General features: G+C 52.7%; 5 protein-coding genes across 9 annotated transcripts in view; 3 read left to right on the top strand and 2 right to left on the bottom strand.

Annotated features, from left to right (window-relative positions):
• Nucleotides 1-219: 219 nt before the first annotated feature.
• Nucleotides 220-3,918, top strand: LOC103667089 (microseminoprotein, prostate associated). The gene is made up of 3 exons (XM_008695192.2): nt 220-3,031; nt 3,256-3,364; nt 3,738-3,918. The coding sequence occupies exons 1-3, from the start codon at nt 2,902-2,904 to the stop codon at nt 3,916-3,918; spliced, it is 420 nt and encodes a 139-aa protein (XP_008693414.1). The 5' UTR covers nt 220-2,901.
• Nucleotides 3,919-3,978: 60 nt separating this feature from the next.
• RGP1 (RGP1 homolog, RAB6A GEF complex partner 1) lies at nt 3,979-8,006 on the bottom strand. Of its 3 annotated transcripts, none has more exons than XM_008695188.2 (9): nt 7,563-8,006; nt 7,112-7,246; nt 6,595-6,731; nt 6,261-6,344; nt 6,008-6,157; nt 5,554-5,700; nt 5,233-5,360; nt 4,833-5,022; nt 3,979-4,368 (listed from the first exon to the last, which is right to left on the bottom strand). In XM_008695188.2, the coding sequence occupies exons 2-9, from the start codon at nt 7,225-7,227 to the stop codon at nt 4,145-4,147; spliced, it is 1,176 nt and encodes a 391-aa protein (XP_008693410.2). In that variant the 5' UTR covers nt 7,228-7,246; nt 7,563-8,006; the 3' UTR covers nt 3,979-4,144. The 3 variants fall into 3 exon arrangements, with proteins under 3 accessions (XP_008693410.2, XP_008693409.2, XP_008693411.2); XM_008695187.2 differs by having other exon boundaries at nt 7,629-8,006; XM_008695189.2 differs by having other exon boundaries at nt 7,585-7,603.
• Nucleotides 8,007-8,119: 113 nt separating this feature from the next.
• GBA2 (glucosylceramidase beta 2) lies at nt 8,120-19,094 on the top strand. Of its 2 annotated transcripts, XM_008695190.2 has the most exons (17): nt 8,120-8,632; nt 11,690-11,781; nt 12,081-12,196; nt 14,325-14,543; nt 14,835-15,074; nt 15,304-15,406; nt 15,568-15,721; nt 15,813-15,938; nt 16,137-16,309; nt 16,544-16,648; nt 16,859-16,966; nt 17,069-17,220; nt 17,347-17,453; nt 17,604-17,746; nt 17,825-17,940; nt 18,040-18,231; nt 18,507-19,094. In XM_008695190.2, exons 1-17 carry the CDS (start codon nt 8,298-8,300, stop codon nt 18,777-18,779), a joined length of 2,754 nt encoding a protein of 917 aa, XP_008693412.2. In that variant the 5' UTR covers nt 8,120-8,297; the 3' UTR covers nt 18,780-19,094. The 2 variants fall into 2 exon arrangements, with proteins under 2 accessions (XP_008693412.2, XP_040487517.1); XM_040631583.1 differs by lacking the exon at nt 11,690-11,781 and having other exon boundaries at nt 8,499-8,632.
• Nucleotides 18,958-22,904, bottom strand: CREB3 (cAMP responsive element binding protein 3). The gene is made up of 9 exons (XM_008695191.2): nt 22,666-22,904; nt 22,415-22,559; nt 22,271-22,338; nt 22,072-22,161; nt 20,672-20,778; nt 20,485-20,553; nt 19,803-19,887; nt 19,621-19,705; nt 18,958-19,534 (listed from the first exon to the last, which is right to left on the bottom strand). The coding sequence occupies exons 1-9, from the start codon at nt 22,756-22,758 to the stop codon at nt 19,218-19,220; spliced, it is 1,059 nt and encodes a 352-aa protein (XP_008693413.1). The 5' UTR covers nt 22,759-22,904; the 3' UTR covers nt 18,958-19,217.
• A 264-nt stretch (nt 22,905-23,168) lies between these two features.
• TLN1 (talin 1) overlaps nt 23,169-23,471 on the top strand; it is a 31,526-nt gene continuing 31,223 nt past the window's right edge. For both annotated transcript variants that reach the window (XM_040631582.1, XM_040631580.1), the window contains exon 1: nt 23,169-23,395. The gene's annotated coding sequence lies outside the window, so the exon portion shown is untranslated. The remainder of the gene's footprint in view (nt 23,396-23,471) is intronic.

The raw sequence follows: 23,471 nt of genomic DNA, 5'->3' as shown, positions 1-23,471 counted from the left end.
CCCCCCTTAACTCTCTCCCCAGCGCTTCGGTGACCCTCCCTGGGCTCCCCCCTCCCCCAGCCACCCTCGGGGGCTCCGGCCACCCGAATCTCCCCGCCGCGGCCGGTCCCTCCTATCCGGCGGCGGGCAGCGGGGGTCGGCGGTGACTCACCGGAGGGCCGGCGGCCGGGGGGCCGGAATGCGCTCACTTCCTCACCGCGCGCACCTGCCCGGCGCCGCTGGAGCGCAGCCCGGCCGGGCCTCCGGCGGATGTTTTCTCTGTCCCCGCGCGCGCGGGCAGTGCGCGCCAACCGCCCCTCCCGGCCGCGCCCCCCACAACTGGCACCCCCAACGACCGCTGCCCCAGGAATCACAGAATTGGGCCCTAACCACTGACATCCCCAACACACAAGCACACACACACACACAGCAACCGTAAGCGTGGCCTCCGGCTCCCAAACAGCTACAGAGACGCACACTTGAGCGCACACACCAGCAGGAACGCAAGTGTGTTCAACCAACACCTCCCCAACACCCACCACACCACAACTTCTGAGGGGGTTCCTGGCTCAGCCCCAGCCTTTCTTTCCAGAAGCCCCCTTACTCCTGCCCATATGCCTACCTCATCTTCCATTACAGGCCGCTCTCTCTTCTGTCCCCATTACCTCACAGACACCAATCCCCACCGGGCCCCCTTTGCCTTCCAGCATCATCACCACCTTCAAGCTTCCTAGCTTACCAGTCATGTCTGCCCCCTACTGGGTTGGCTCCAGGTTGCAGGAGCAAAAGACTGTCCCAGACTCCCAGGTGTCAGCAGGGCCTCCTTTCCCAGAAAGGTAGCAGCAGAGCTACTGACCACTGACAAGACTTCTGGGCCCTTGTGCTAGAAAGGCCTTCTCATCCACCTCCTCCAGCCAAGAGAGCAGTCCAGGCCCATGCCTCCCACACACCAGCCTACATTAGATCACCCTGCTTCAACCACGAGTTTTCTTTTTTCTCTTGGTACTCCTCTGAAATAGAAAGGGTACCAGACCTGACTAGGGGGAACATGTGGTACAGTCGGCATCTCCATCCACGTAAGCTATCTACTTGGAAGAAGACGGGGACTCTGAGGTGGGTGGATGAAATTGTTTCTGAATGGTGTTTCTGATGAGGCAGGGTGGCCCTCTAAAAAGGTCAGCCGCAAGTAGTTGTATTTGATCCACTAGGTGACAGGGAATGGCAGTCTTGCAGTAAAAGGGGCTGGAGACTTAGAAGGAAAAATGGAATTTCAAAGCGATTGGCCCTCTGTATAGGAGGGGAATAGCTCGGATAGGGTCTTTGGAGTGTGGCGAACTGAAAGAAAGGGGCCCTTAGTAGCAAAGAGATGGCCAGCATTACAGTGGTCAGAAAGAAGAACTTGAGTGGGGATGGGAAGCAATGGATCAGAATCCTAATGTGAAAAGCAGGAGTCCCAAAGTTAGCTGGAGGGATGAGAAAATGACACCTCTTCCCAGGGCAGAATGAGGGTACTGACCTAGGAAAAGTGGGTTTATCAGCAACACTGTTTCTCAGACTGGTAGTGGTAAGCACAATGTAGAACATGACTGTGGAAAGGGCAGAAGTCTGTGGTAGGAGAGAGCAGCCCCCAACAGAAGCCCTCAGCTATGCAGAGCTACTCAATGTGATTCAAACAAAGGAATGTACCCATTTTGTCTCTGAGCTCCTGCAGCAATCACAGCAGCTAGTATTTTCTGAGGGCCATGTACCGGGAACAGTACTACCAGCATTACATGCATTCCCCTATTGAAAGCCTCTTAACAACCCTATGAGTTAGTATTACTATCCCAATGTAAAGATAAGGAATCAGGTTTAGAGAGGTGAAGTAGCTTGCCCAGGGTCACATGGTCTTAAGCAGAATCAGGATCTGAATTCAACCAGTCTGACTCTATAACCTATGCTCTTAATCGCCCATCTTGGGGGTCTCTAGAACCTGCAGAGAACCCAAAAGAGGATGTCAGAGGATTCCTCAATTCTCATTCCATAATGTACAAGAGAAAAGAGGGGTACCTCTGTGAAACTGGAGTGACTCATACCATCAGGGCATTAAAAGATGTTCCTCTTTGAAAGAGCCATCCCCAGATATGGGAAGATCTTGTATCTGCTGTACGTTTGGATGTACTGAACAATGCATCCTCGGTATACCTGTGGAAAAGAGACACCTCCCTCCCCATCTCTGAGGGGCATCCCTGTCTCTAGGATACTTCCGGGAGACTCTGCCCTATGGTCTGAGAGAAACATTCTGCACTCCAGGTGCCTGTTCGCTCTCCTGGAGCCTCTGGCTGTCGCACCCTACTGCAGCTCCTTGGTTTGGCTGGGGCACAGGATTAGCCATCCCCAGGAAATGCCTCCCTCCGGTCCAGGCAAGGATCCCAGCACACACACCCCTGGAGTGTGTGTGTGTGTGTGTGTGTGTGTGTGTGTGTGTGTGTGTGTGTTGGGGGCGGGGTGGAATGCTTCCTTCTCTCCAGGTCAGGGAAGAGATGTGGGGACCACCTGGGGGCCCTCACCCCTCCCACCTCCTTGCTGGGGAAGTGCCCAGTCCAGTGCCCCTTCCATGGCCAGCTCCCTCCCCCTAGCTGTGCCGGGGCATGAATCAGCTCTCACAGCTTGTTAAAGCTAGACCTCTTGTTTTCATGCCCTCACCTCAGGAAACAGAGTTACAGCTTTTCCAGCTCTACTCAGCAGGGGGCCAGGGTCCTCACTTTATAAACATCCCCAAGCCTGTGAGAGCAGAGGGCACGGAGATGGTGTGAGACAGGAGCCCAGGGGAGAAAGACAGAAACTAAGACCCAAGGAGAAAAACAAAGAAAAGCCAAAGAGACAAGACCAGAGTAGCCTGAACAGAGGCCAAGAAGGGATCGCGAGGGCTGTGCTGCAGGAATGACCCTAAGGATGCTCTGGGCTGGACGGGCGAAGGGGGTCCTGGGAAGCTGGGGGATCATCTGCTTGGTGATCTTTCTGCTCCTCCAGCAGCCAGGAGTCCACAGCAAGTGCTACTTCCAAGCTCAAGGTAAAGCTGGGGGAGGCATCAGGAAACGACAAGGACAGAGAGAGCTGGGATGAGGGGGGCTTAGAGATGACCCTCTATCGGAATACCCGGACTCCCTCCAGCTTGGAAATAGGAGAGACTAAATATGGGGGTGATACGCACTTTCTTTCTCCACTCCAGACCACAAGCGATTCTGTCTGCCACCACCACTCCCCAACACACTAACATTTCCTATTCTTCCCTAGCCCCTTGCCACTATGAAGGGAAATATTTTACCCTGGGTGAGTCTTGGCTCCGCAAGGACTGTTTCCATTGTACCTGTCTGCATCCTGTCGGTGTGGGCTGCTGTGACACGTGAGTGACCAAAGATGGCCAGAGAGAATGGCTCTGACATGAGTGACTGAGGGCTGGCCAGGGTGTAACCAGATTGCTATGATGTGAGAATGAACAGAACAGAGGTATGAGGCTGGCCGAACCTGAAGGTACCAACAAGAGTTTGAGAGATAAGGCTGCAGGCTACAAAGTGAGGGATGTAGGGGGTGGGTCTGGAGGGAAAATATTTCTGCTATGAAATGAAAAAATCCATATATGGTAAGCGAGAGCTTAGTTAGGGGGACCAGGAGGGCACTAAAGATATGGGAGGAATGCTGGCAGAGAGGAAGTGTGGGGCAGGGATAAAGGTGGCCCTTCACTGTGCTGACTCCTTTCCCATCCTTTGGTTCCCCAGGTCCCAGCATCCCATCGACTTCCCTGCAGGGTGTGAGGTACGTCAGGAGGCAGGAACCTGCCAATTCTCCCTGGTGCAAAAATCTGACCCTCGGCTGCCCTGCAAAGGGGGAGGGCCCGACCCAGAATGGGGCTCAGCTAACACCCCTGCTCCTGGGGCTCCTGCTCCCCACTCCAGCTAAACTCAACTGATCACCCTTCTGCTGACTGCCCACTGCTGCTGCCACTTCCAGGGAAACCACTAGCAGCTGCCAATTTATTCTGAATAAATAAATTAATGCTACAGCTGAAAGCCTGCCTCTCATTGTCCGTGCCATTGGACCCCACGTGGGAAAAAAGGGCCCTACTAGAGTCCAGGTGCTGAGTTCTCAGTATCCTGAAGAAAGATAGTGTCACGGTGAGCCAGTTTCAGATGGTTATGGTGCTGGTGCTGGGGCCTGGGGCTGCATATGAGGCCAGGGTAGGGCTTGTGGGCAGCACCTTGATGGGGAGGTCCCAGCTGAAGGTGTCTACGGGCACTTGCTCAGGCCCTGTCCAGGTGACAGGCTCGGGCTGTTCCAAGGGAGGTAGGAGCACCAAACCTGGTTCTCGCGATGTTACAAATTCAAAATGCAATCGCCATTTAAGGGACACTGTGAGGAAAAAAAAGATAAAGGCAGAGGCATTAGAAGCCAGGAGTAAAAACCAATGTTGGATGGTTAGTGAATGAGGAAAAAAACAGTATTCAGGAAGAGGGGGAGAAGTCACAGGGCTAGGATCAAGGGTTTCTCTAAAGAAATCTGTTAACTAGAAACGTGACAAGCAGGATAGCAGGGTCAAGCACCTCATAACCATAGCGTGGGACAGTCAAGACTTGATAGCCTGAAGTAAACATGCTGGGGAATCAGAGATCAATAGTGGGTAGGGGAAAGAAGGATACCTGCAAAGCTCTTAAGAGTTTAAGCGTCGGTACATCTAGAAAACAGGCTGAACGTCTGATAAAGTGTTAAGGGTCAGAGGCTGGGTGTGGATATGGCCAGGGGTTTGTTAGGAGTCAGGACCCATTATGCTCTACGGAATGTCTCTTTCCCCCCTCCGATAAGGATCAGGATCTCACCAATGGCTGTGCAGAAGCCTGGGGTGGAGCTGAGAGGGATGGGGAGCGAGAAGCTGGTTCTGGTTGTATGCAGGCAGGACTCCTGGTGCCGGGCATGAGTCACATGAGACACAGAGGGGACACCCCCCGTCCTGCGGCGCCTCTGGTACTCAGGCTGTACACGCTCCTCAGTCTGTAAGCTTACTGAAAACTGGGAGCAAGAAGAGAAGTGGGTGCTAGCAGGCACTGGGAAGTGCAGACCCTAGATGAGAAGCTTGAACCCAACCTCAAGCTGTTTTACCAAAAGGACCCTGGGTGACCACACTATTCACTTCTGTATACCACCCCTCTTTATGCAGGCCCTTCTCCTTCCTCCCTAGCCCTCCAGGCCCAGCACCCCAAAGACCCCTTTCCTTCTCACCTGCAAACAAGCTACAGTTCCTTCCCCTAAGTTTAAGGTCCCCACCACATCCTCGCCGAGTCTGTATACAGATTTGAAGATGCCAAATGTCCCAACTTTTCCTCGGCCATCACTGATATTGTATAGATCTGGGGAGAATGAGACACTATAAGACTGGAGTCCACACTGGAGAGTACGTAGGGCTGGGAGCCAGAGGCCAAGGTGGGGCTTTTCTTTATAACTGTGGGATATCAGTGAATCCTCAGAAGTACGTGGCAATTAGGAAAATCTGTAACGCTATGGGGGGTGGGGTGGGAGGGGCAATTGTGAAAGGAGTCTCACGGAGGCTGCGGCAGGATGTGGCAGCCATGAGGCGCTCCCCAGCCAGCTCAGCTAGCCATGAATCCTTCTTCCCACCTTCATCCTCCTCCAAGAATGGACTAGATGGGGCTACAGCCTCGTCCTGGGGAAACCGGACATCTTGAAGACCTACAGAGAGAAAGAGCAGAAAGGTAGTGCTAGGAGGGAAGAGACAGTAGAGGTTAGGGTTTTAGACTCCAACCTGTGAAGGCTGAAGGCAATGGGAGCCAGAACCCTCTTAACCTATTGTCCAGAACCCCCCACACACACTTCCTTGCACCTTTACTAAGACCAGGAAGCTTCCCTCCAGCCCCCCTCACAAGCCCTCTACAGATCATTTCTGCTATGGTGAGGCTCTTCCCTGGCTCTTCCCCGGCTCCTCCCCAGCCCTTCCCTGGCTCCTCCCCAGCCCTTCCCTCCAGAAATCCTTACTTACCTGTCAGTACAAGAACCCTCAGAGGAACCCTGAGTAAAGTGATGGGTGAGTTGACACGCTGGCAGCCAATGGTCAGTTTGTAGACATACTTGACTGACTGACCCCGAAAGGAGGGTGGTCCCTCTATGGGCAGCACTTCACTGTAGGAGTCTGGTTGGGAAGTAGTAGTCAGGGCAGCCAGAGGCAGCCAGAGAAGTCCTCCCTCCAGGAGCTTAGAAGGCAATCCAGGGGTGGGGAGGAAGCAGTCACTCACATGATTTGGACTCTCCAGGATCTAGCCTCAGATCACAGAAAAGGATTTTTGGTGGAGTGGAAAGGATACACTGACCTCTCTCACCTAGAAGAGATAAAAAAAGCCTGCAATTTAATGACCCCATTGTCCAGTACTGGATGAAGCTAGCACAGCAAGTGGGGGCAGTAAGCATTGCCCTCTTTTCTTATTGTCTTACACCCTCAAAGTAACAATTACATTCCCCCACATGTCCAATATGACAAGGACTAGAAGGACCCACTAGAACAATTTAACAAATTCACTCTCAGGTGACAATGGCTCCACCCCCTTCCAAAGGTAAATGCCCATCTCTAACCTCGGTGTGGTAGAAAGACAGTCTGGCTCTCAGGCTGGACGTCTGGCTGACTGGAGTCAGGGGGAGGTAGAGCTACTCGGCTCTCACTGGCATGGAACTGGCAGTGGATTTGGGCACTGGCCCAGGCCAGAGCCTCACTACGAAAGGAGGAAAAGAAGGCATCAGAGGGGAGTTCCTGACCTCACAAATACTCTCCCAAGCTCCCTAGCCCCGAGGAGATGAACATGGTGAGGTGGCTGTCCTAGGAATCAGGGAATCTAGAACCCCAAAGAGAATCCATTAAACAAAGAGAAATATACTATGGGTAAAAGTGGGAATGGGGGAGGAGGGAGGAAAGGAGTGTGGAGGGCTCTGTCAAACACATCTTCTGTTAAACAGCCCTTTCTTTCCTACAATGAGAACACAATGAGCAAGAAGGTGGTGGCGTCGCTACAGGACAACCTGAGCTCTGGCTTAGCACTATAGATACCAGGCTTCCTCCCAGAAGAACTACCTTCTTCAGTATCTGCATCCTCACCTGGATGCAGAAGTGGCCGTGGGAGGCAGGGGGTTGGTGACCGTCACTACACACTCCAGCGCCTCCCCCGCCAGAAACACAGGACCTCGGCTCAGCTCCGCTACCACTTCAATCATGGCAGCTCCGGAATCAGATCTAGAAGGAAACAGGGGGAGTCAGAGGTCAGTACGATGACAGGGAGGGGCGTCTGCGGCGAGCCTAGGGGCTAGGACAGAGGAGACGGGCAGTCACCACCACGGTGTCTGAGGGAAGCATCTGGATTCGGGGTGCGGGAGGTGGATAAGTACGGGTGGCAGCTGACTCAGTAGGGGAGGACGCCGCTCGGGGCTCCAGACCCCCGCCCCTCTTAGCGCCGAGTTAGTCCCCTTTCCCCCCCGTAACCTCCAAACCAGCCGCCGCCCCCCTCCCTTCAGATTCCAGGTCCCAGCCCAAGGCCACGGCCGCCCGTCACCTCGTGCCCCTAGCCTGGGCACCTCGCACGGTCGAAAACAGGGTCTCGGCATACCCAGGCCCTCACCTGCCCGCCGCTCCAGGACCCTGCCAAGTGCGTGGCGGCGTCCGCGACAGAGGCGGGACTTCCTTCAGCCCCCCCCTCCGGACTGAGCGCCTTCCGGCCGGAAACACCCCGCTGATCCGACCGGAAGGGGCGCGGGTCGTCCCGCCGTCTTGGGTCACCTTCCCACGGGCTGGCACCTGGGCGCAGACGCTGACCGAGACACCAACCGGCGGGACCCGGCGCCCTACCCAAGGGGGCCCTGGCGCCACGGCCCGACAACCGGGCTGAGGCTGCCGCGAGCTCCCAGGCCGGTCCCGGGGGCGGTTCCTTGCGAGCTGGCCCCCGGGGCTCCTCCCCTTTCCGCGGACTCGGTAGCTCTTTGGCCGGGCTAACTAATCACCGCGGCCCAATGACGACGAGGCCCGACCCTTCCCTCCCAGGACCCAGAGAGACGACCGAGGGGGAGCCCGAGGCCGTTTCAGTGCTGTCGCCGCCAACGCCGCTGCAACAACAGCTCCCAGGCTCCACAGAGACACTAGCTCACCTCGGCTTTCCCCAGCGCCCGGCCCTCCGAGACGACACCTAACCACCACAGCTGCCCGCATCTGGACTTGGCTGGCGAGGTATTTTGTACCAAAAGACTTGGGACCCAGGACCATCGAGGTCGTGGGGACCCAGGAACCAGGGAACATGGGAACTGGAGTCCCAGCCTCGGAGCAGACGAGGTGTGCCAAGGGGGATCCACAGATTTATTGCCCTGAAAATGCTGGAGGCACTGAGGCTGGGCAGGTTACAGACTTCCAAAGCCCTGAGGACAATCGACGGCAAAGTAAGCCGGGCTTCAGCAATCCGGAGGACTCTGGGCAACTGATGGCATCTTATGAAGGTAAAGCTAAGGGCTACCAGGTTCCTCCCTTTGGCTGGCGCATCTGCCTCGCTCATGAGTTTGCAGAGAAGAGGAAACCCTTTCATGCCAACAACATATCCCTAAGCAACCTGATAAAGCATCTGGGCATGGGCTTGCGGTGAGTAGATCCCATTGCCTAGAGTACCTTAGGTTTCACTTTGTTCCAGCACAAGACTTCCAGCAGAGGTGAGAAAGGGTGAGAAAGCAGGTGGGTGCTTTGTCCCAGGCAAGTGGTCCCCCACCCCCAACATACTCAAAGCCTGTGGTTTTGGGGGGTGAGACCGGGTCTCTGCAACCCCCTTCCTCCCAATAACTTACGTTCCTAGAAGGAAAGAACAGGAACATCTGGGCCCGTAGTCAACCTTTCCCATTTACGCTCCCTCTCACATACTCCCTCTTTTCCAAAGACCGACCTTTGGCAATTGCTATACTTTGTGGCAAGGTGGGAAAGGATAGTCTGGCTCCTGCGGGTACTGACACAATGTTGTTTTATTCAGGAGAGGAAGTTATCAACCCTGATTCCCCTGAGCAGCTGGGGTACTCTCCTTGTCTCATTTAGGCACACCACATTCCGTTGTTTCTTTCCTCAAGTTTTAGCTCCAGGGAGTGGGTGACAGCCTGCCTGCTCTCACCCCAAGGAGAGGGTGTGAGAGGTGATGTTCACACTATTCTGGGATAGATAGTCTCTGATATAAAAAACAAAGAAGACCTCTGGCCAGAGAGGCACTGCCGTAAGTGTCCCCAGAGCTCTCAGTAATATAGTCTTCCAGAGCCTGCGCTGAGCCCTTTCCCCCAAGGGTTATGGACACCCCCAAGTGCTTACCCTGAGCTGTAGAACTCCTTTAGATCCCTACCGATCCCCTCTGAGTTCAAAAGCTAGTGATGAGGATCTGTGACCTATTAACAGGAACAGGTGGATATGAGGACAGAAAGCATCACCCTGAGGTCATCCTGAGTCAACCCACACTGTAAACACAGCTGGGGATGGAAGCATAAAGGTTGGAAAACCCAGCCCTAACAGCCTCTAAACCAGGGGATCCGTCTCAGTCAGTGCTGTAGGGCTGGGTTGGGTAGCCCATTTACCTAACCTCAGCTCGAAGCAGTGGGAAGGGCCTGGCGCTGCCTGGGTATCTGGCTCCTTTGCTAGATCCTGTGGGTGGCCTGTACCAGAGAACAATCATCCATCCAGGCTACTTCAGAAACTGACTCAGCCTAACTTTGACCCCCAAAGCTTCTGGGCTAAAATAAGATCGAGGGCTAGAGTGCCGAGAGAAGCACCCTGGAGTACATGTGGTAGGGACACTGAGATCAAGAACAGGTGGGCATGCTAGCCCCTCGGTCCCTAAGTATGAGCTGAGTCAGAGGTCTGAAGCTATGCTCAGCCCCCTGGACCTTGGCTCCACATGCCAGGATAGGGTGGAGATCACCAACACAGGGCTTTTATAACAGGATGCGGTCCTGCATTGAGGAGAAAGCAGGGGTGAGACAAGGAACAATTCTGAATGACAATTCTTAAATTGGGGCTGACATTATGGAGGAGGCCAAATAGGTCAGGAATGGCCAGCTGCTAAGAGAATGAGAGATGAACCCTAAGAGGAAACCAGACTGGGGGTACTCTAATCAGGAGTTGCAGCAAGCCAGCTTTCTCTTGGCCTCATTGTGGGAAGAACTCAATTTTGATTGCTCTCCCTTCCAGCTAGAGTCCATTCATTCAATAAGTATTTATTGAGTGCTTGTTCTATGGCAGATGCTCCTTTGTTCTGCCTATCTCTGTATCTTGCATTGCTCCCTCACTGCCCTAATCCCTGCTGCACCCTCCCCCCCTTCCCCCATTCTTTCTGGCCTCTAATTGCAAAGTCCAGTTTACTCTAAAACAGCAGAGAACATCTTGTACCTTCCCAACCTCTCATCCCTTGCCTTCCCCCCTCCTCCCCCTACTCCCAGAATCTACCCTTCCTATTCTGTAATCACATTTCTCCTCCCCTTGCTTGTACAATCATTGGTAAATTCAGCAAGTATTTACCAACTGCAGACCACGTCCCCTGCCTGTCCTTGAAGCTGGGGATAATCAACCAGTCATCGTCAATATCCCTTTCCCCAAGGAATTTAAAAGTATGTCAGACTCATATGAGGAACACTTAGAAATAACAAAACAGTGTCTGATTGGGAGTTCAGATAGTGTATTTACAGGTACGATCATACCTGACACACATATTCCACTTGATGGCTTTCCTATCTATTATGCCATTTGCTCTTTCAGCCATTCCATGAAGTAGGTAGGACAGGAGGTACCCCATCTTGTAGATGAGGAAACTGAGGCTCGGAGGAGTTACTTACCCAATGACGTGGTTACAAGTGGTATGCTTGAACAATGGGTATAAAGTAGCTGGGTAGGGAGGGCAGTGGAATTGGGAGAGTCCGGTGGGGCAAGTGTTGCTTAGTGAGGACCCACTCTGAATGAGGATTTGTAGGATTTAAGATTAGAAGTTAGGCTGAAACAGATGTCAGAGCCTTGAATCCCAAACAGAATCATTTGCCTATTGGACACAGAGCTGTGACAAGACCAGGAAAATGTAGGGATTTTTTTTAAGGCTTTATGAGGATATTATGAGACAGCAGACTCAGAAAGCTTACAGTTTAAATGCTGAACTTTTTAAAAAGACTTAAAAGGATATGCCCCAAAATGTAAAGACTGTCTATGGGTGGGATTTTTTTCCCTTCCATCTGGTATATTTTACAGATTTTCACCTTTCACAATCAGGAAGAAAAATAATCATTTTAAAAAGAAGAAAGTTATCCCGGTAGACTGTGCCTTTTGGGGGGAGGGGGTGTAGTTGGGAAACCAAAACTGGCCCTTTAAGCACCTCAAACAAAAGCTCCTAGGCTAAACTCAAGCAGTGGTAGTGGAGTTAGTGGTGAGGCAAGGTCAGAAAGCTCCTGTGAGAGGAGAAACAAAGACAGTGCCGTGCTGCGAGCTGGAGTGACTGGGAAGAGGAGAGGGCTTTGACCTGTTGAGAAATGGAGAGGAGGAGAGATTTGGAAGTGAAGGGAATGGGTCCTCTGCAGACCCATTTAATGGGAAGTTACAACTGGCTGGCTGGAGAGAGGCAGGTGACTGTCGCCCAAGAGGTACCATCCCCTGCCCCTTCCACTCACACTGCCTCTTGCTCCTCAGGTACCTGCAGTGGTGGTACCGGAAGACCCAGGTGGAGAAGAAGACACCTTTCATTGACCTCATCAATTGTGTACCCCTGAGACAGATCTATGGTGAGCCTCACCCCAGCTCTGCTCTGCACAGAGAGGGCCCAGCCTCTGGGTCTACTGCAGAGCTAGGCAAAGAGGCTTCCAGCTTAAACACAGTGCACTACCCCATCCCCTGGGGTTTTCTTTCCCCAGCTTTATAGAGCTATAATTGACACAAAACATCGTGTAAGTTTAAAGTGTGCACGTATTGATTGGATATTCCCGTGGTTTTTAGAGGAACTCCTCTTTATAGTCTAGAAAGTAAGAAATGGGCTTCTTTTCCTCTTCCCATGCCCCACTAACCATCCTGATTCTACCTCTAGGTTGTCCTTTGGGTGGCATCGGCGGAGGCACTATCACCCGAGGCTGGAGAGGCCAGTTCTGCCGTTGGCAGCTTAATCCTGGAATGTACCAGCACCGGACAGTCATCGCTGACCAAGTAAGAACCAGGACGGGGAAGAGAGGTCCAGAACAATACCCCAGGTCAGGAAGAAGCTCTTAGCCTATGTAGGATGTGCAAGTTAGATGTGCACATGTGCACATGGTTCACTTCACTAAGTATTTTCAGGATGCTTTCCATGTGCCCAGCCTTGTGCTAGGATGTACTAGGAATGAGCTACTATAAGAGCACACGTTTCTTAAAAGCATAACCAGCCCCAGCACCCCCGTGCCCTCCGTTTCTCTAGTAAATGTTTCTTATGTCCCTCACTGCCCCAGGTCCACTAGCTCAGCCAGTACCCAGCCACAGAGGGTGCAGGGAATTCCCAGATCACTTAACCTGGTTGAAAGAATATGTAGTAGGACCAGAAGGGAAGACAAACCCAAAAGTCTATAAGTGTATGGGGGGAAAAGGTGTGTAGAACACCCACTGTTCACTCTAATTTGCCGGCCTTCAGTTAGAGGTCAGCTCCTCTGCTGGTGATCACTCCTCCAGAGGTCTCCCTGGCTGAGAGCCTGGGAAGCCCCTCCTCTCCCAGGCATAGCTCTCTAGCCTTTTCCCTTTTCCGAAGCTTCACTTCTTTTCCCTCTGTTCCTTCATCACATCTGGGCCTTCAATTGCCAGAGTCATGTGGTCTACCTTTCGTCATATCTCTTCAGCGACCTCACAGGTGGAGCTGTCCACCACATTCCCATTTCCTGTCTGAGGGATGCCTCCAGCTTTCAGCTCATCTTCAAAGAAAAAAATGACTAGCAGACCTTGAGTCCAATTAATGACAATCCTAGTTCAGGTTTACCAGCCCTGCCCAGTGCCCGAAGCTTCCTCTCTGGCTCATCCATTAGGTATCCTGAGGGGAAGTGCCTTCCAGAATCATGACTCTAGAGTTAAAGTAATTATTGCATGCTTAACATGTGCTAGAGATTGTGCTATGCATTTTGTATGATATTTAGTATTTAAAGACAGTCCTACAAGGTAAGTACCATTATTATGCCCATTTTATAGATGAGGAAACGAAGATCCAAAGAGATTTAGTAACACGCCCAAGGTCATGTGGTTGGCAAATGGAAGCGAGTTGGGATTCAGAACCAGCTCTTGCTGTGGTTAAGACCCACGGTCTTAATCATTCTCTACCATTCCGACAACATAAAAAATTATTGTATACATACATTAAAAATATCGGGCATACTTTGAAGCAAGGGAAGAGATATTAACCCCTTATAGCCCCTATCCTCCAGAAGCTTAAATTTTTATTAGGGGAACAGGACTTTGAGAAAACGGAGACTGTGAGACCACATAAGAACCAAAATGAGAGGGATAGATAGTATACTGAGAAAAAAGGGACACTGCTCTAGACTTTGCCCATTCTCTCCCTACACATGCCAACTGTGCCTGTCTCTGGTGGTAGAGTCGTAGTGGAGAAGGGGGTGGGACCTCAGTGAACTGGAGAGGGCCCTGCCCTCAGTGAACCCATAGAGCAGTCAGGGAGTCAGAATGTAAACAAAAACATTATAACATGCTAGACTAGAGAGGTAGGGGGACATCCAGGACAATGACTCACTGCTTGAGGAGAGGAGATGGCATTTGACCTAGGCTTTGAAGGATGAGAGGTTTCACCAGATGGAGAATGAGCAGGAGCAAAGGCATGGAGGAGGAAATGTAGTGTGTTCAAGGAACAGTGAGTATTTGACATGACCAGAGTATAAGTGCTTGAACAGGTAATGAGTCTGATGGCCAGGGAAAGGCCAGATCAAAAAGGGCCTTGAAAGCCAGGTAGAAGAATTTCGACTTTAGCCTGAGGGCCACGGGGAGTCACTGAAACATAAACACAGACTAGCATATCTTGATTTGTCTGTAAGAAAGATCACTCTGATACCAGATGGGAAGAAGCAGAGCATAAACACAGAAATGGTGAGGGCACGAAGACCACCATAGTAAGAAGGGAGAGGAAGCCGGGGAGAGGGGAGGAGGAGGTAGGACCTGGTGGTGACTCACAGTGTGGGAGAGGGGCCTGGCGGATGCGTGAGGCTGTGGTGCAATGATAACCCCTGTAGGCTCAGAAAGGGGAGGGGAGACGAGTTTGAGGTGCTTGTGGTTGCCCCATCCCAGCCTATCTGCCTTCATGGTTTAGTTTACAGTGTGCTTGCGTCGGGAAGGGAAGACTGTGTACCAGCAAGTCCTGTCCCTGGAGCGCCCAAGTGTCCTGCGCAGCTGGAACTGGGGCCTGTGTGGGTACTTTGCATTCTACCACGCCCTCTATCCCCGAGCCTGGACTGTCTATCAGCTTCCTGGCCAGAATGTCACCCTCACCTGTCGCCAGATCACACCCATCTTGCCCCATGACTACCAGGTGAGGCTCCCACTGTGTTTCCTCCATTGCCCTCCCTTCCCTGAGATCTGTCTCTGCTGTAAATTCCACAATCTGTGAAAGAGAGGGGACTGGAACATGACATCATGCTGGTTTCCCAGGACCTCCACTCAGTGGTAAGACAGCCTGCCTGGGAGTATGGGGGATGCAAGTGGAAACTAGAGAGAGTCTACTGGGGGCAGGGGATAGTATTTGAGCCAGGTCCTCGGTGCAGAGGAGTGGGGCCAGGAGGGGATGCACTGGGACCATCTGAGTCTGATCTTTTGCTCCCAGGACAGCAGCCTGCCTGTAGGAGTCTTTGTGTGGGATGTGGAAAATGAAGGGGACGAAGCCCTGGACGTGTCCATCATGTTCTCCATGCGGAATGGACTGGGGGTCGGAGATGATGCCCCAGGGGGATTGTGGAATGAGCCCTTCTGTCTGGAGCGTGATGGGGAGACGGTACAGGGGCTGCTGCTGCATCATCCAACCCTTCCAAATCCCTACACGATGGCTGTGGCCGCACGACTCACGGTACGTTAGAGTCTACCCTAGACCTTAGTCCCCAAACCCCTCAACCTGGCCCCTGAGTGTACCCCATCCCACCACTGTCTCTTCATTTCCTCAATTCCTGAGTCCCATCCTCACGACAGCCCTTAAGCCTCTGGAACTTGGAGGTGGGAATTATAATGGGAACTGGAGAGTTAGTCCAAAGCCAGCATTCTTGTGGAGCTTCCCCTCAGAGTCTTTGGCCCCTTAACAGGCGGATACCACGGTAACCCACATCACAGCCTTTGACCCTGACAGCACTGGGCAGCAGGTGTGGCAAGATCTACTTCAAGATGGACAGCTGGACTCCCCTGCTGGTGATGGGGGGATTTGATAGGGAGGTGGTGGGAAGAGAGGTTGTCCCCGTCTTGGGAGGAGGGGTGAGAGACCTGGTAACGAATAGGCCTTATTTTCCCATATTAGGGATCCCTGGGGCTGAAGGGGGTGCCTATGCCGATTTCTCTTGTGCTTCTCTCAGGCCAAAGCACCCCCTCGCAGAAAGGAGTAGGCATCGCTGGGGCTGTGTGTGTTACAGGCAAGCTACCACCTCGAGGCCAGTGCCGCCTGGAGTTCTCACTGGCTTGGGATATGCCCAGAATCATGTTTGGAGCTAAGGGCCAGGTCTACTACAGGTGAAGGGACCAAGAGAGTACAAGGATCCAAGGTACTGGAGCTCTGACCTGGAACCCGAGTTCTCATTCTTCCCCTTTCTTTCCATTCCAGGCGGTACACGAGGTTCTTTGGCCGTGATGGTAATGCAGCACCCGCCCTTAGCCACTATGCCCTGTGCCGATATGTAGACTGGGAAGAGAAGATCTCAGCTTGGCAGAGCCCAATATTGGACGACAGGTGCCAATGGGGCCAATCTCTTGCCTTTCTCCCGGGCACTCACACTCCAGTTGGGATACCCTGGTTCAGTTTCCACCCACCACAGTCAGCAGAGTTGGGCTGGGATTCATTTGGTGCCCCCTGCTCTGCGGAACTCCAGAATCCTTCCCTTCCCAGGAAGTCCACTCATTAGACCATTCCCTCCTCCTGACTCCCCAGATCCTTGCCTGCCTGGTACAAATCTGCGCTGTTCAATGAACTATACTTCCTGGCTGATGGAGGCACAGTATGGCTGGAAGTTCCAGAGGACTCCCTACCAGAGGAGCTGGTGGGGAGCATGTGTCAGCTCCGCCCCATCCTCCGGGAATATGGTCGATTTGGCTACCTTGAAGGTATGGGCTGCGGGCAGGCTGCAGTATGGCCGGCCATATCCATGAGGCCAGTTAGTGCCCTACCACAAGGCAGGATGGTGGGTTTTGCCTACCCCGGGGGATTGGTTAGGATGAGGGGTAAGTGGCAGGTCTGGAGTAAGCCAGTGCCCCATCCCCAACTCCAGGACAAGCTAGGGAGGGGAATTGAAGGGGAAGCGGGAATTCCAGCAAGTGCGTCTTTCCTCCTTCCTCCAGGCCAGGAATATCGCATGTACAACACATATGACGTCCACTTTTACGCTTCCTTTGCCCTCGTCATGCTCTGGCCCAAACTCGAGCTCAGTCTGCAATACGACATGGGTGAGGGTCCCTTTTGTGCCCCTTCTGGCCTCTTAGCCCCCCACACCCTTGAATCTTTGTCATCCCTCCGGTTGTCTCCACCCTCCTTTCCACCCAACATATCTGCATTCTGCTTACCGGTTCCCCTCTAGGGTCATAAACACAGTTCTGAGCCCCACCTCAAGTCTGCCCATTCCCTGCCCCCCCCCCACTTGTGTGTCTGCTCCCCAGCTCTGGCTACACTCAGGGAGGACCTGACACGGCGACAGTACCTGATGAGTGGGGTAATGGCACCTGTGAAAAGGAGGAACGTCATACCCCATGATATTGGGGACCCAGGTAAAAGTTCCTCCACCCCAGAGTTCGCTTCCCTCCCTCAACTTCTGCACCCTCTACTCTACCCACCAATGCAAATCAGTCAGGTTTCCTCCCCTCCCACAGATGACGAGCCATGGCTCCGAGTCAACGCATATGTGGTCCACGATACCGCTGACTGGAAGGACCTAAACTTGAAGTTTGTGCTGCAGGTTTATCGAGACTATTACCTGACGGGTGACCAGGGCTTCCTGAGAGACATGTGGCCTGTGTGTCTGGTAAGACATGCACGTGCAGTGGCCAGTGTGCCAAGGGCATGACTAGTGTCTGGGGAAAGCCCAGCTGGCTATTGTTGTCTTTCTCTAGCATCTGTCTAGGTCTTCAGTGTCTTGGTCCCTCTCTAGGCTGTGATGGAGTCCGAAATGAAGTTTGACAAGGACCAAGATGGACTCATTGAGAATGGAGGCTATGCAGACCAGACCTACGATGGATGGATCACCACAGGCCCCAGGTTGGGGAGTAGGGATTTCCAGGGTACCTGAGGTGGGGAACTGGGCACCAAGGAATTGCGGGCTCAGGGAAGAATGACTCATTGCTTGTTACATTGCATGGGAGTGGCTGGAGCCGCCAGTCTGACCCCCAAACCCATGTCCCTGATCAGTGCTTACTGTGGAGGACTGTGGCTGGCAGCTGTGGCTGTGATGGTCCAGATGGCTGTTCTGTGTGGGGCACAGGACGTCCAGGATAAGTTTTCTTCCATCCTTAGACGGGGCCGAGAAGCCTATGAGAGACTGCTGTGGAATGGTGAGTTGGAGGATCCTAAGGAGCCTTAACGCAGCTCCGGGGACACAAGGAACCTTATTTTGTCTTCCTCTACCCCAGGCCGCTATTACAACTACGACTGCAGCCCTCAGCCTCAGTCCTGTAGCATCATGTCTGACCAGTGTGCTGGCCAGTGGTTCCTGAGGGCCAGTGGTCTAGGAGAAGGAGACACTGAGGTGAGAAAGACTAGGAGGAGGAGCCGGAGAGAAAGGTGGGCTTTTCCTGGAGGCGGGAAGCAAATTTAAAAAAACCGTGATTCTGCCTTTGCCCCCTAGGTATTTCCTACCCCTCACGTGGTCTGTGCCCTCCAGACTATCTTCGAGTTCAATGTCCAGGCCTTTGCAGGAGGAGCCATGGGGGCTGTGAATGGCATGCAGCCCCATGGTGTCCCCGACAGATCCAGTATCCAGTCTGATGAAGTCTGGGTGGGTGTGGTCTATGGCTTGGCAGCCACCATGATCCAGGAGGTAATGCACCCCCTTTCCATCTCTCCACCATCTGTACCTTGGGCTGGCAAACTTCCTCAGCCATCAAACTTCTGTAGGGCCCTACCCATCTGGAAAGCCTCTCCCTTTTCCCTGGCATGCCTTCCATTTCCTGCCTTCAGGCTTCTATGGGTCAAGTTTATTTCTACCACTAGCTGGGAACTCCCTGAGGGCAGAGACCCTATTGTCTCTATCTGTCCAGCTGAAGTAGCTATTCAGGGATTGCCAAGTAATGTGACTGACATGTCTTCCTACAGGGCCTGACTTGGGAAGGCTTCCAGACAGCTGAAGGCTGCTACCGAACCGTGTGGGAGCGTCTGGGCCTGGCCTTCCAGACCCCTGAAGCATACTGCCAGCAGCGGGTGTTCCGCTCGCTGGCCTACATGCGGCCACTGAGCATCTGGGCCATGCAGCTGGCCCTGCAGCAGCAACAGCATAAAAAGGCCTCTAAGCCGGTAGTCGAGCAGGGCACAGGACTGAGCACAGGGCCTAACCTTGGACCAAAGGAAGCCATGGCAAACCCAAAGTGAGCCCTCTGAACTGTGGGAGGGAGCCTGAAACAGCCTGGCCTCCAGCCTGGCCTTTCCTCTTCACCACTCCCCCCTCCCCCCCAGTCTCCTGCAACCCTGAGCCACCAAGACAATCATGCCCCTTCCCTTCTCCCCACCCACTCGCGCCAGTAAAGAGGGGTTGAAGGTGACCCAAGCATCAGAATCACTTATTTATTTCTCTCCTCACCCAATCCCCTCACTGCATGAAATGTACAAGGAGGTTAGTTGATTACCCCAGGCCCATTCGTGGGGTGGTAGATTTACATGGGTACAAATAAAAGACCCAGAAAGCCAGTTAAGTGTGGTGTGTTTGACCTCTCAGGCTTCCTGACACAGCTCAGAGTAGCCTCTCTCATTCCTTTCATTTAGACACAGACTAGGAACCCCAGGCTCTGGCTTAGCCCCCCAACCTCTCATCTAGCCTGAATATCTGCCCTGTAAGATAACAGATGTGGGGCTGTGAGTAGGGAGCCATCCCCCATCTCTTGTGAAATTTGCATGCAGGGGAAGGATGGGACCTGCGCAGGGAGGCTTTGAGGAAAGGACAGGAAGTGGCAACTTCAGGGGAGGCTCAGCACCAGGAGCCTGGGGCATGTGGTAGAGCAGGCAGCAAGAGTTGCTGGGAGCCTGGAGCTCCTGGTCTGAGCTGTCCTTGGGTACCTCTGACTGCAGGGCAGGCAGCTCCAGCTGGTGAGGGTCCTCACTGGGGAGGGCACGAAGCTGGCGGGACAACACTAAGGAAACAAAGACTCTTCAAGAACTGGCCAGGCTGCCCCCTGCCCCTCCCCCGCTTCCTTAATGGTCTTCTCAAGCCTCTCACCTCCCTGCTCAGCTGGCAGGCTCCCCCTTGTGTCAGAGGAATACATAGCAGGTACGATGAGCAGACAGAACGAGAAAAGTAGGACCTGGAGAACAGGAAAAAGAAAATGAAGAAGGGTTCTAGGTTGCAGCCCTGTCCCTGCCACCTGAGAAAAGGATTTCTCCTTCTGTCACCATGCTCACCAAGACACAGGTGCTGCTGCTGCTTGTTTTGTTCGATATCTGAATGACCATGGCCTGGAGTCTCCTCAGCTGGTCCAGAAGGGACCTAAAAGAAGAGGGGGGACAGTGAGCAGCCCCTGGCCTGGCACCCTGAGATACAATGTTATGGCCACCCCTCTATCTGTGCACTGAATTATCTCTTGCTTTTCGTCCTATTTTTAAATGGATTCTACCTCTCTGTGGACAAATTGCCTAAAGTTCCTCATTAAAATAAACACCTTTCTGTCCTGACCTGATTTAAACTCCTTTGCAGATATGCCTGATCAGCTATGAACATAATCCTCACAGGCATTCAATGTTCTCTTTCTGACTCAACTCACCTACGTTAAGGTTCCAGCCAGACTGTACTATGCTGTGTTCTTTCTGCCTAGAGTGCTCCCTACCCTGATCCCCGCCCCAGAAACCTGTTACTATCAACTGTCATCTGCCCCATGGGGTCTTTCTTGATCCCTCCTCTTTCTTAATATTTAACTTACTTAGTTACTTCTGAATTTGTTCCCCATTACTGTGAGCTTCTTGGAATCAGATCCACTAAAGGCCAAGCACCAGACCTTGCATGTGGGAGCTGCCCAGTGTGGAGCAGGGGAAAGAGTGAGACAGCATAAAACAGCAGGGAGAAGGGACTGATGTTAGAGTTACTTACAAATTCTGTTCCTCCAGGAGCTGTACTTTGTTCTGTAGCTCCAGATTCTGGGCAGTGTATTTCAAGACCCTGGGGGAATAACAGGATATGGTGATACGGCCTGTATCGCCCCTTCAAAACCAAACACTTCCAACTACCTCTGCATCCCCGCCCCCACCCCCGACCCCGGTCCCTCTCCCTTTTGTACCTGCTCTCTAAACCTCCCAAATACACCTTCTTCTTCCTGCGGCTCTCTTGAGCAGACTTTTTGTTTCTAATCTTCCTCCGCACTCGTGTCAGAACTTGCTCTTCCATCTAAGAGAAGGTGGAAAAGAGGTCTCATCAGAGGAACATTGGATCAAATAGTTGGAAGGCAACTAAATTCAATCTTCTCAATGCAGGAATCCTTTCTACAGCTTCCCTGACCAATAGGCACTTGGCTTCTCTCTCAATGCCTCTGAAGGCCAGGGGTTAATGTCCTCACGAGCAGACCATCTTTAACAATTTTATTAATTAAAACAAACAAAAAAACGGGGCACCCGGGTGGCTCAGTAGGTTGGGAGTCTGACTCTTGATTTCAGCCCAGGTCATGATCTCAGGGTCATCGGATCGTGCTCAGCGGGGAGTCTGCTTGAGATTCTCCTCCTCTCTCCCTCTCCCTCTGCCCCCACCCCCAACCCTGCCCTGCTTGTGTACACAAGCACAATCTCTCATTAAAGTAAATAAATCTTTAAAAAAAAATCTTCCTTATCCTGAGCCAACGTATGCTTCTATGATTTCTATCAATTGGACTTACCTAGTACCTATCTCTGAGGCCAAATGGAATGAACAGTCTTTAACTATTTTAAGGCACTTAACATGTCTTCAGAGTTAAAAAATCTGGGCAAAAATTTCGACTCCTCACCTTATCTTCTTTCCTCGGGATGGACTGCATCCTCTTAATATCTGTCAAAGATCTGGGTTCAAAACTAGACACTAAGATGTGCTCTGGCCAGTATAAAGGAGAGTAAGATGGTCACTGCCCTTCTAGAGGCAACACCTGCATTGATACAGCCTTTAAACCCCACTCGCTTTCTTAGTCATCTCAAACTGCTAACTCATCTTGTATTTTTTAAGAAATTAAAATTCTCTCAACTTTTCTGTACTGTTGATTTCACAACAGTACCACAATACCATGCTTGTAAAGCTGCCACTCATTGCGTGAAACTTAAAACTTGGGATTTTACAATTACTCTTGCTATACTACTTAGTCCAGCCTTGATGAATTCTAAAACTTAATTCTACCATTCAACTATACGTGGATTACCATGAGGCCAGTGAAATCTAAGCATCAAGGCCCTTTGCTTGCACAGTCCTTTCCAAGTCCCTATACTAATGCTGCACTGATGATTTTGAATTCTTCTTTCTTAAAGAGGATACCAAAAATGTGTATAAGCCCCACAAAACTAGGATCTGCCTCTGCATTCACCATAATGATATGTTCCAGCTTCCTATTAGAACAAATTTGCTAAGTTTTCTAACCTAAGTCCTTCCTGATATAAAATTAACAGAAGTGGGTACTTGGGACTCACAAACCTCCTCCAGCTTTCCCACCAATGGGAGTCTTACCTTAGTAAGAGGAAGTGTCCCATGCAGCGTAAGCCCCTCCTTCTCCAACAGCCTCTTCTCCTCATCTGTCAGTATCAGCCTAGCAATTTCCTGGGGTTACCAGGAGGTGGGCAGCAGAGTTGTAAAGGGATGTCAGAAAGGAAAGGGAAATCCGCCCCCACCCGTCCAATGTGGGAATAATCCCGCCATAAATAAGTACCTGCTCTGCCGGCTCCTCCACACGCAGTGGAGTCGTCTGCGCCCCCTCTTTTCCATAGTTACCACCATCTGCAAAAGGAAAAGTATAAATAGCCAGGCTCACGAGTCCTCTCCTTCCCCCAAACTTCACTTATTTCAGACTCACCTAGATCTATGGAGACATGTTGTGAGAGAGAGTAGGTGTGATCATGGTGAACAAGACAGGAATCAGAGGAGCTAAGGACGTTCAACGATGTTGGGGGACTCAACAGGGAATCCAGTAAATCCTCTGTCTCCCATTCACTCAGCGCCTGCACAGGGTTCAAATTTTAACAAGCCTTGACATATTACTACCCACTGCCTCATGAACGCGGTCCGCCCAACCCCGCGCCTCCTGGTCTCACAGCCCCCACCCACCTCGGAAAGCGGCTGCTCAGCCCCCAAATCTCCGCTTTCCTCTAGCAGGAAGTCCAGCAGGTCCTGGTCACCCAAGTCCAACGCCAGTTCCATGCCGGAGATAAACGGGAAGCGTGGGCAGAAACAAAGAAGCTCACCCCACCACCTATCCGCAACCCTGAACCAGTCGTCCTCAAACCGCACCAGCCCCCTAGGCTGATTTCTCCGCAACTTCCAACACTACGGAAGTGACGCGCTACCCACGAGGCATTCCGGGACTTGGAGTTCCCTCTGACGCGGAAGTGGCCTAGCAGCTGCGCGCCACGTACCGGGAGCTATGCAAATAGAGGGGACGTCCCTGCTGCTTCCTCACACCCTGAGGGCGGGCATTCCGGGGGACGGGCTCCGCCTTAGCCCCCGGCTGTAAAAGGGAAGGGTTAGAGACTAAAAGGGAACTCGGGCACAGTTCGAGCGCTTTCTCCGGATTGTGCCGCACCCTTGCTTCCTGCCGGGGAGGGGCCGCCAGTCTAAGGCCGGCTCCCGAGCATCGAGAGCTGGGGCCAGAGCAGCTTCCTGCTGTCCCCGCAACCATAGAGCGCGGGCCCAGGGCGCCGCCCGCGGGTGGGGGACGTTCCGGGGACGGAAGTGGCAGAGAGAGTGTCGAAGGGAGGGCGAGGCCGGAGCCCGATTGCCACCGGGAGAACGAGCGGGTTAGCGGGCCGGCGGGCGGGGCACAAGCCGGGCAGCGCAGGTAGGCCGGACCGGGCCTAGCCGGAGCCTCAGGGTGGGGCGCAAGGCCAGGCCGGGGAAGCGGGCGGGCGGGCGGG

The sequence above is a fragment of the Ursus maritimus genome, unplaced genomic scaffold (assembly GCF_017311325.1).
Source record: "Ursus maritimus isolate PB19 unplaced genomic scaffold, ASM1731132v1 scaffold_17, whole genome shotgun sequence".
Taxonomy (NCBI): domain Eukaryota; kingdom Metazoa; phylum Chordata; class Mammalia; order Carnivora; family Ursidae; genus Ursus; species Ursus maritimus.
This window is presented reverse-complemented; position numbering and strand designations above follow the sequence as displayed.

Excerpts from the sequence above, each read along its gene's own strand:
- GBA2 (XM_008695190.2), top strand. The coding sequence starts at position 8,298 with ATGGGAACTGGAGTCCCAGCCTCGGAGCAGACGAGGTGTGCCAAGGGG. Across the intron at positions 15,722-15,812 it reads AAGGGCCAGGTCTACTACAG|GCGGTACACGAGGTTCTTTG; the intron begins GTGAAGGGACCA and ends TTTCCATTCCAG. Across the intron at positions 16,310-16,543 it reads TCGATTTGGCTACCTTGAAG|GCCAGGAATATCGCATGTAC; the intron begins GTATGGGCTGCG and ends TCCTTCCTCCAG.
- RGP1 (XM_008695188.2), bottom strand. The coding sequence starts at position 7,227 with ATGATTGAAGTGGTAGCGGAGCTGAGCCGAGGTCCTGTGTTTCTGGCG. Across the intron at positions 6,158-6,260 it reads TCCTGGAGAGTCCAAATCAT|ACTCCTACAGTGAAGTGCTG; the intron begins GTGAGTGACTGC and ends CTTCCCAACCAG. Across the intron at positions 5,023-5,232 it reads GAACTGTAGCTTGTTTGCAG|TTTTCAGTAAGCTTACAGAC; the intron begins GTGAGAAGGAAA and ends TCTTGCTCCCAG.
- CREB3 (XM_008695191.2), bottom strand. The coding sequence starts at position 22,758 with ATGGAACTGGCGTTGGACTTGGGTGACCAGGACCTGCTGGACTTCCTG. Across the intron at positions 22,339-22,414 it reads ACATGTCTCCATAGATCTAG|ATGGTGGTAACTATGGAAAA; the intron begins GTGAGTCTGAAA and ends TTCCTTTTGCAG. Across the intron at positions 19,706-19,802 it reads GCAGCAGCACCTGTGTCTTG|GTCCTACTTTTCTCGTTCTG; the intron begins GTGAGCATGGTG and ends CCTGTTCTCCAG.
- LOC103667089 (XM_008695192.2), top strand. The coding sequence starts at position 2,902 with ATGACCCTAAGGATGCTCTGGGCTGGACGGGCGAAGGGGGTCCTGGGA. Across the intron at positions 3,032-3,255 it reads GTGCTACTTCCAAGCTCAAG|CCCCTTGCCACTATGAAGGG; the intron begins GTAAAGCTGGGG and ends ATTCTTCCCTAG. Across the intron at positions 3,365-3,737 it reads GGTGTGGGCTGCTGTGACAC|GTCCCAGCATCCCATCGACT; the intron begins GTGAGTGACCAA and ends TTGGTTCCCCAG.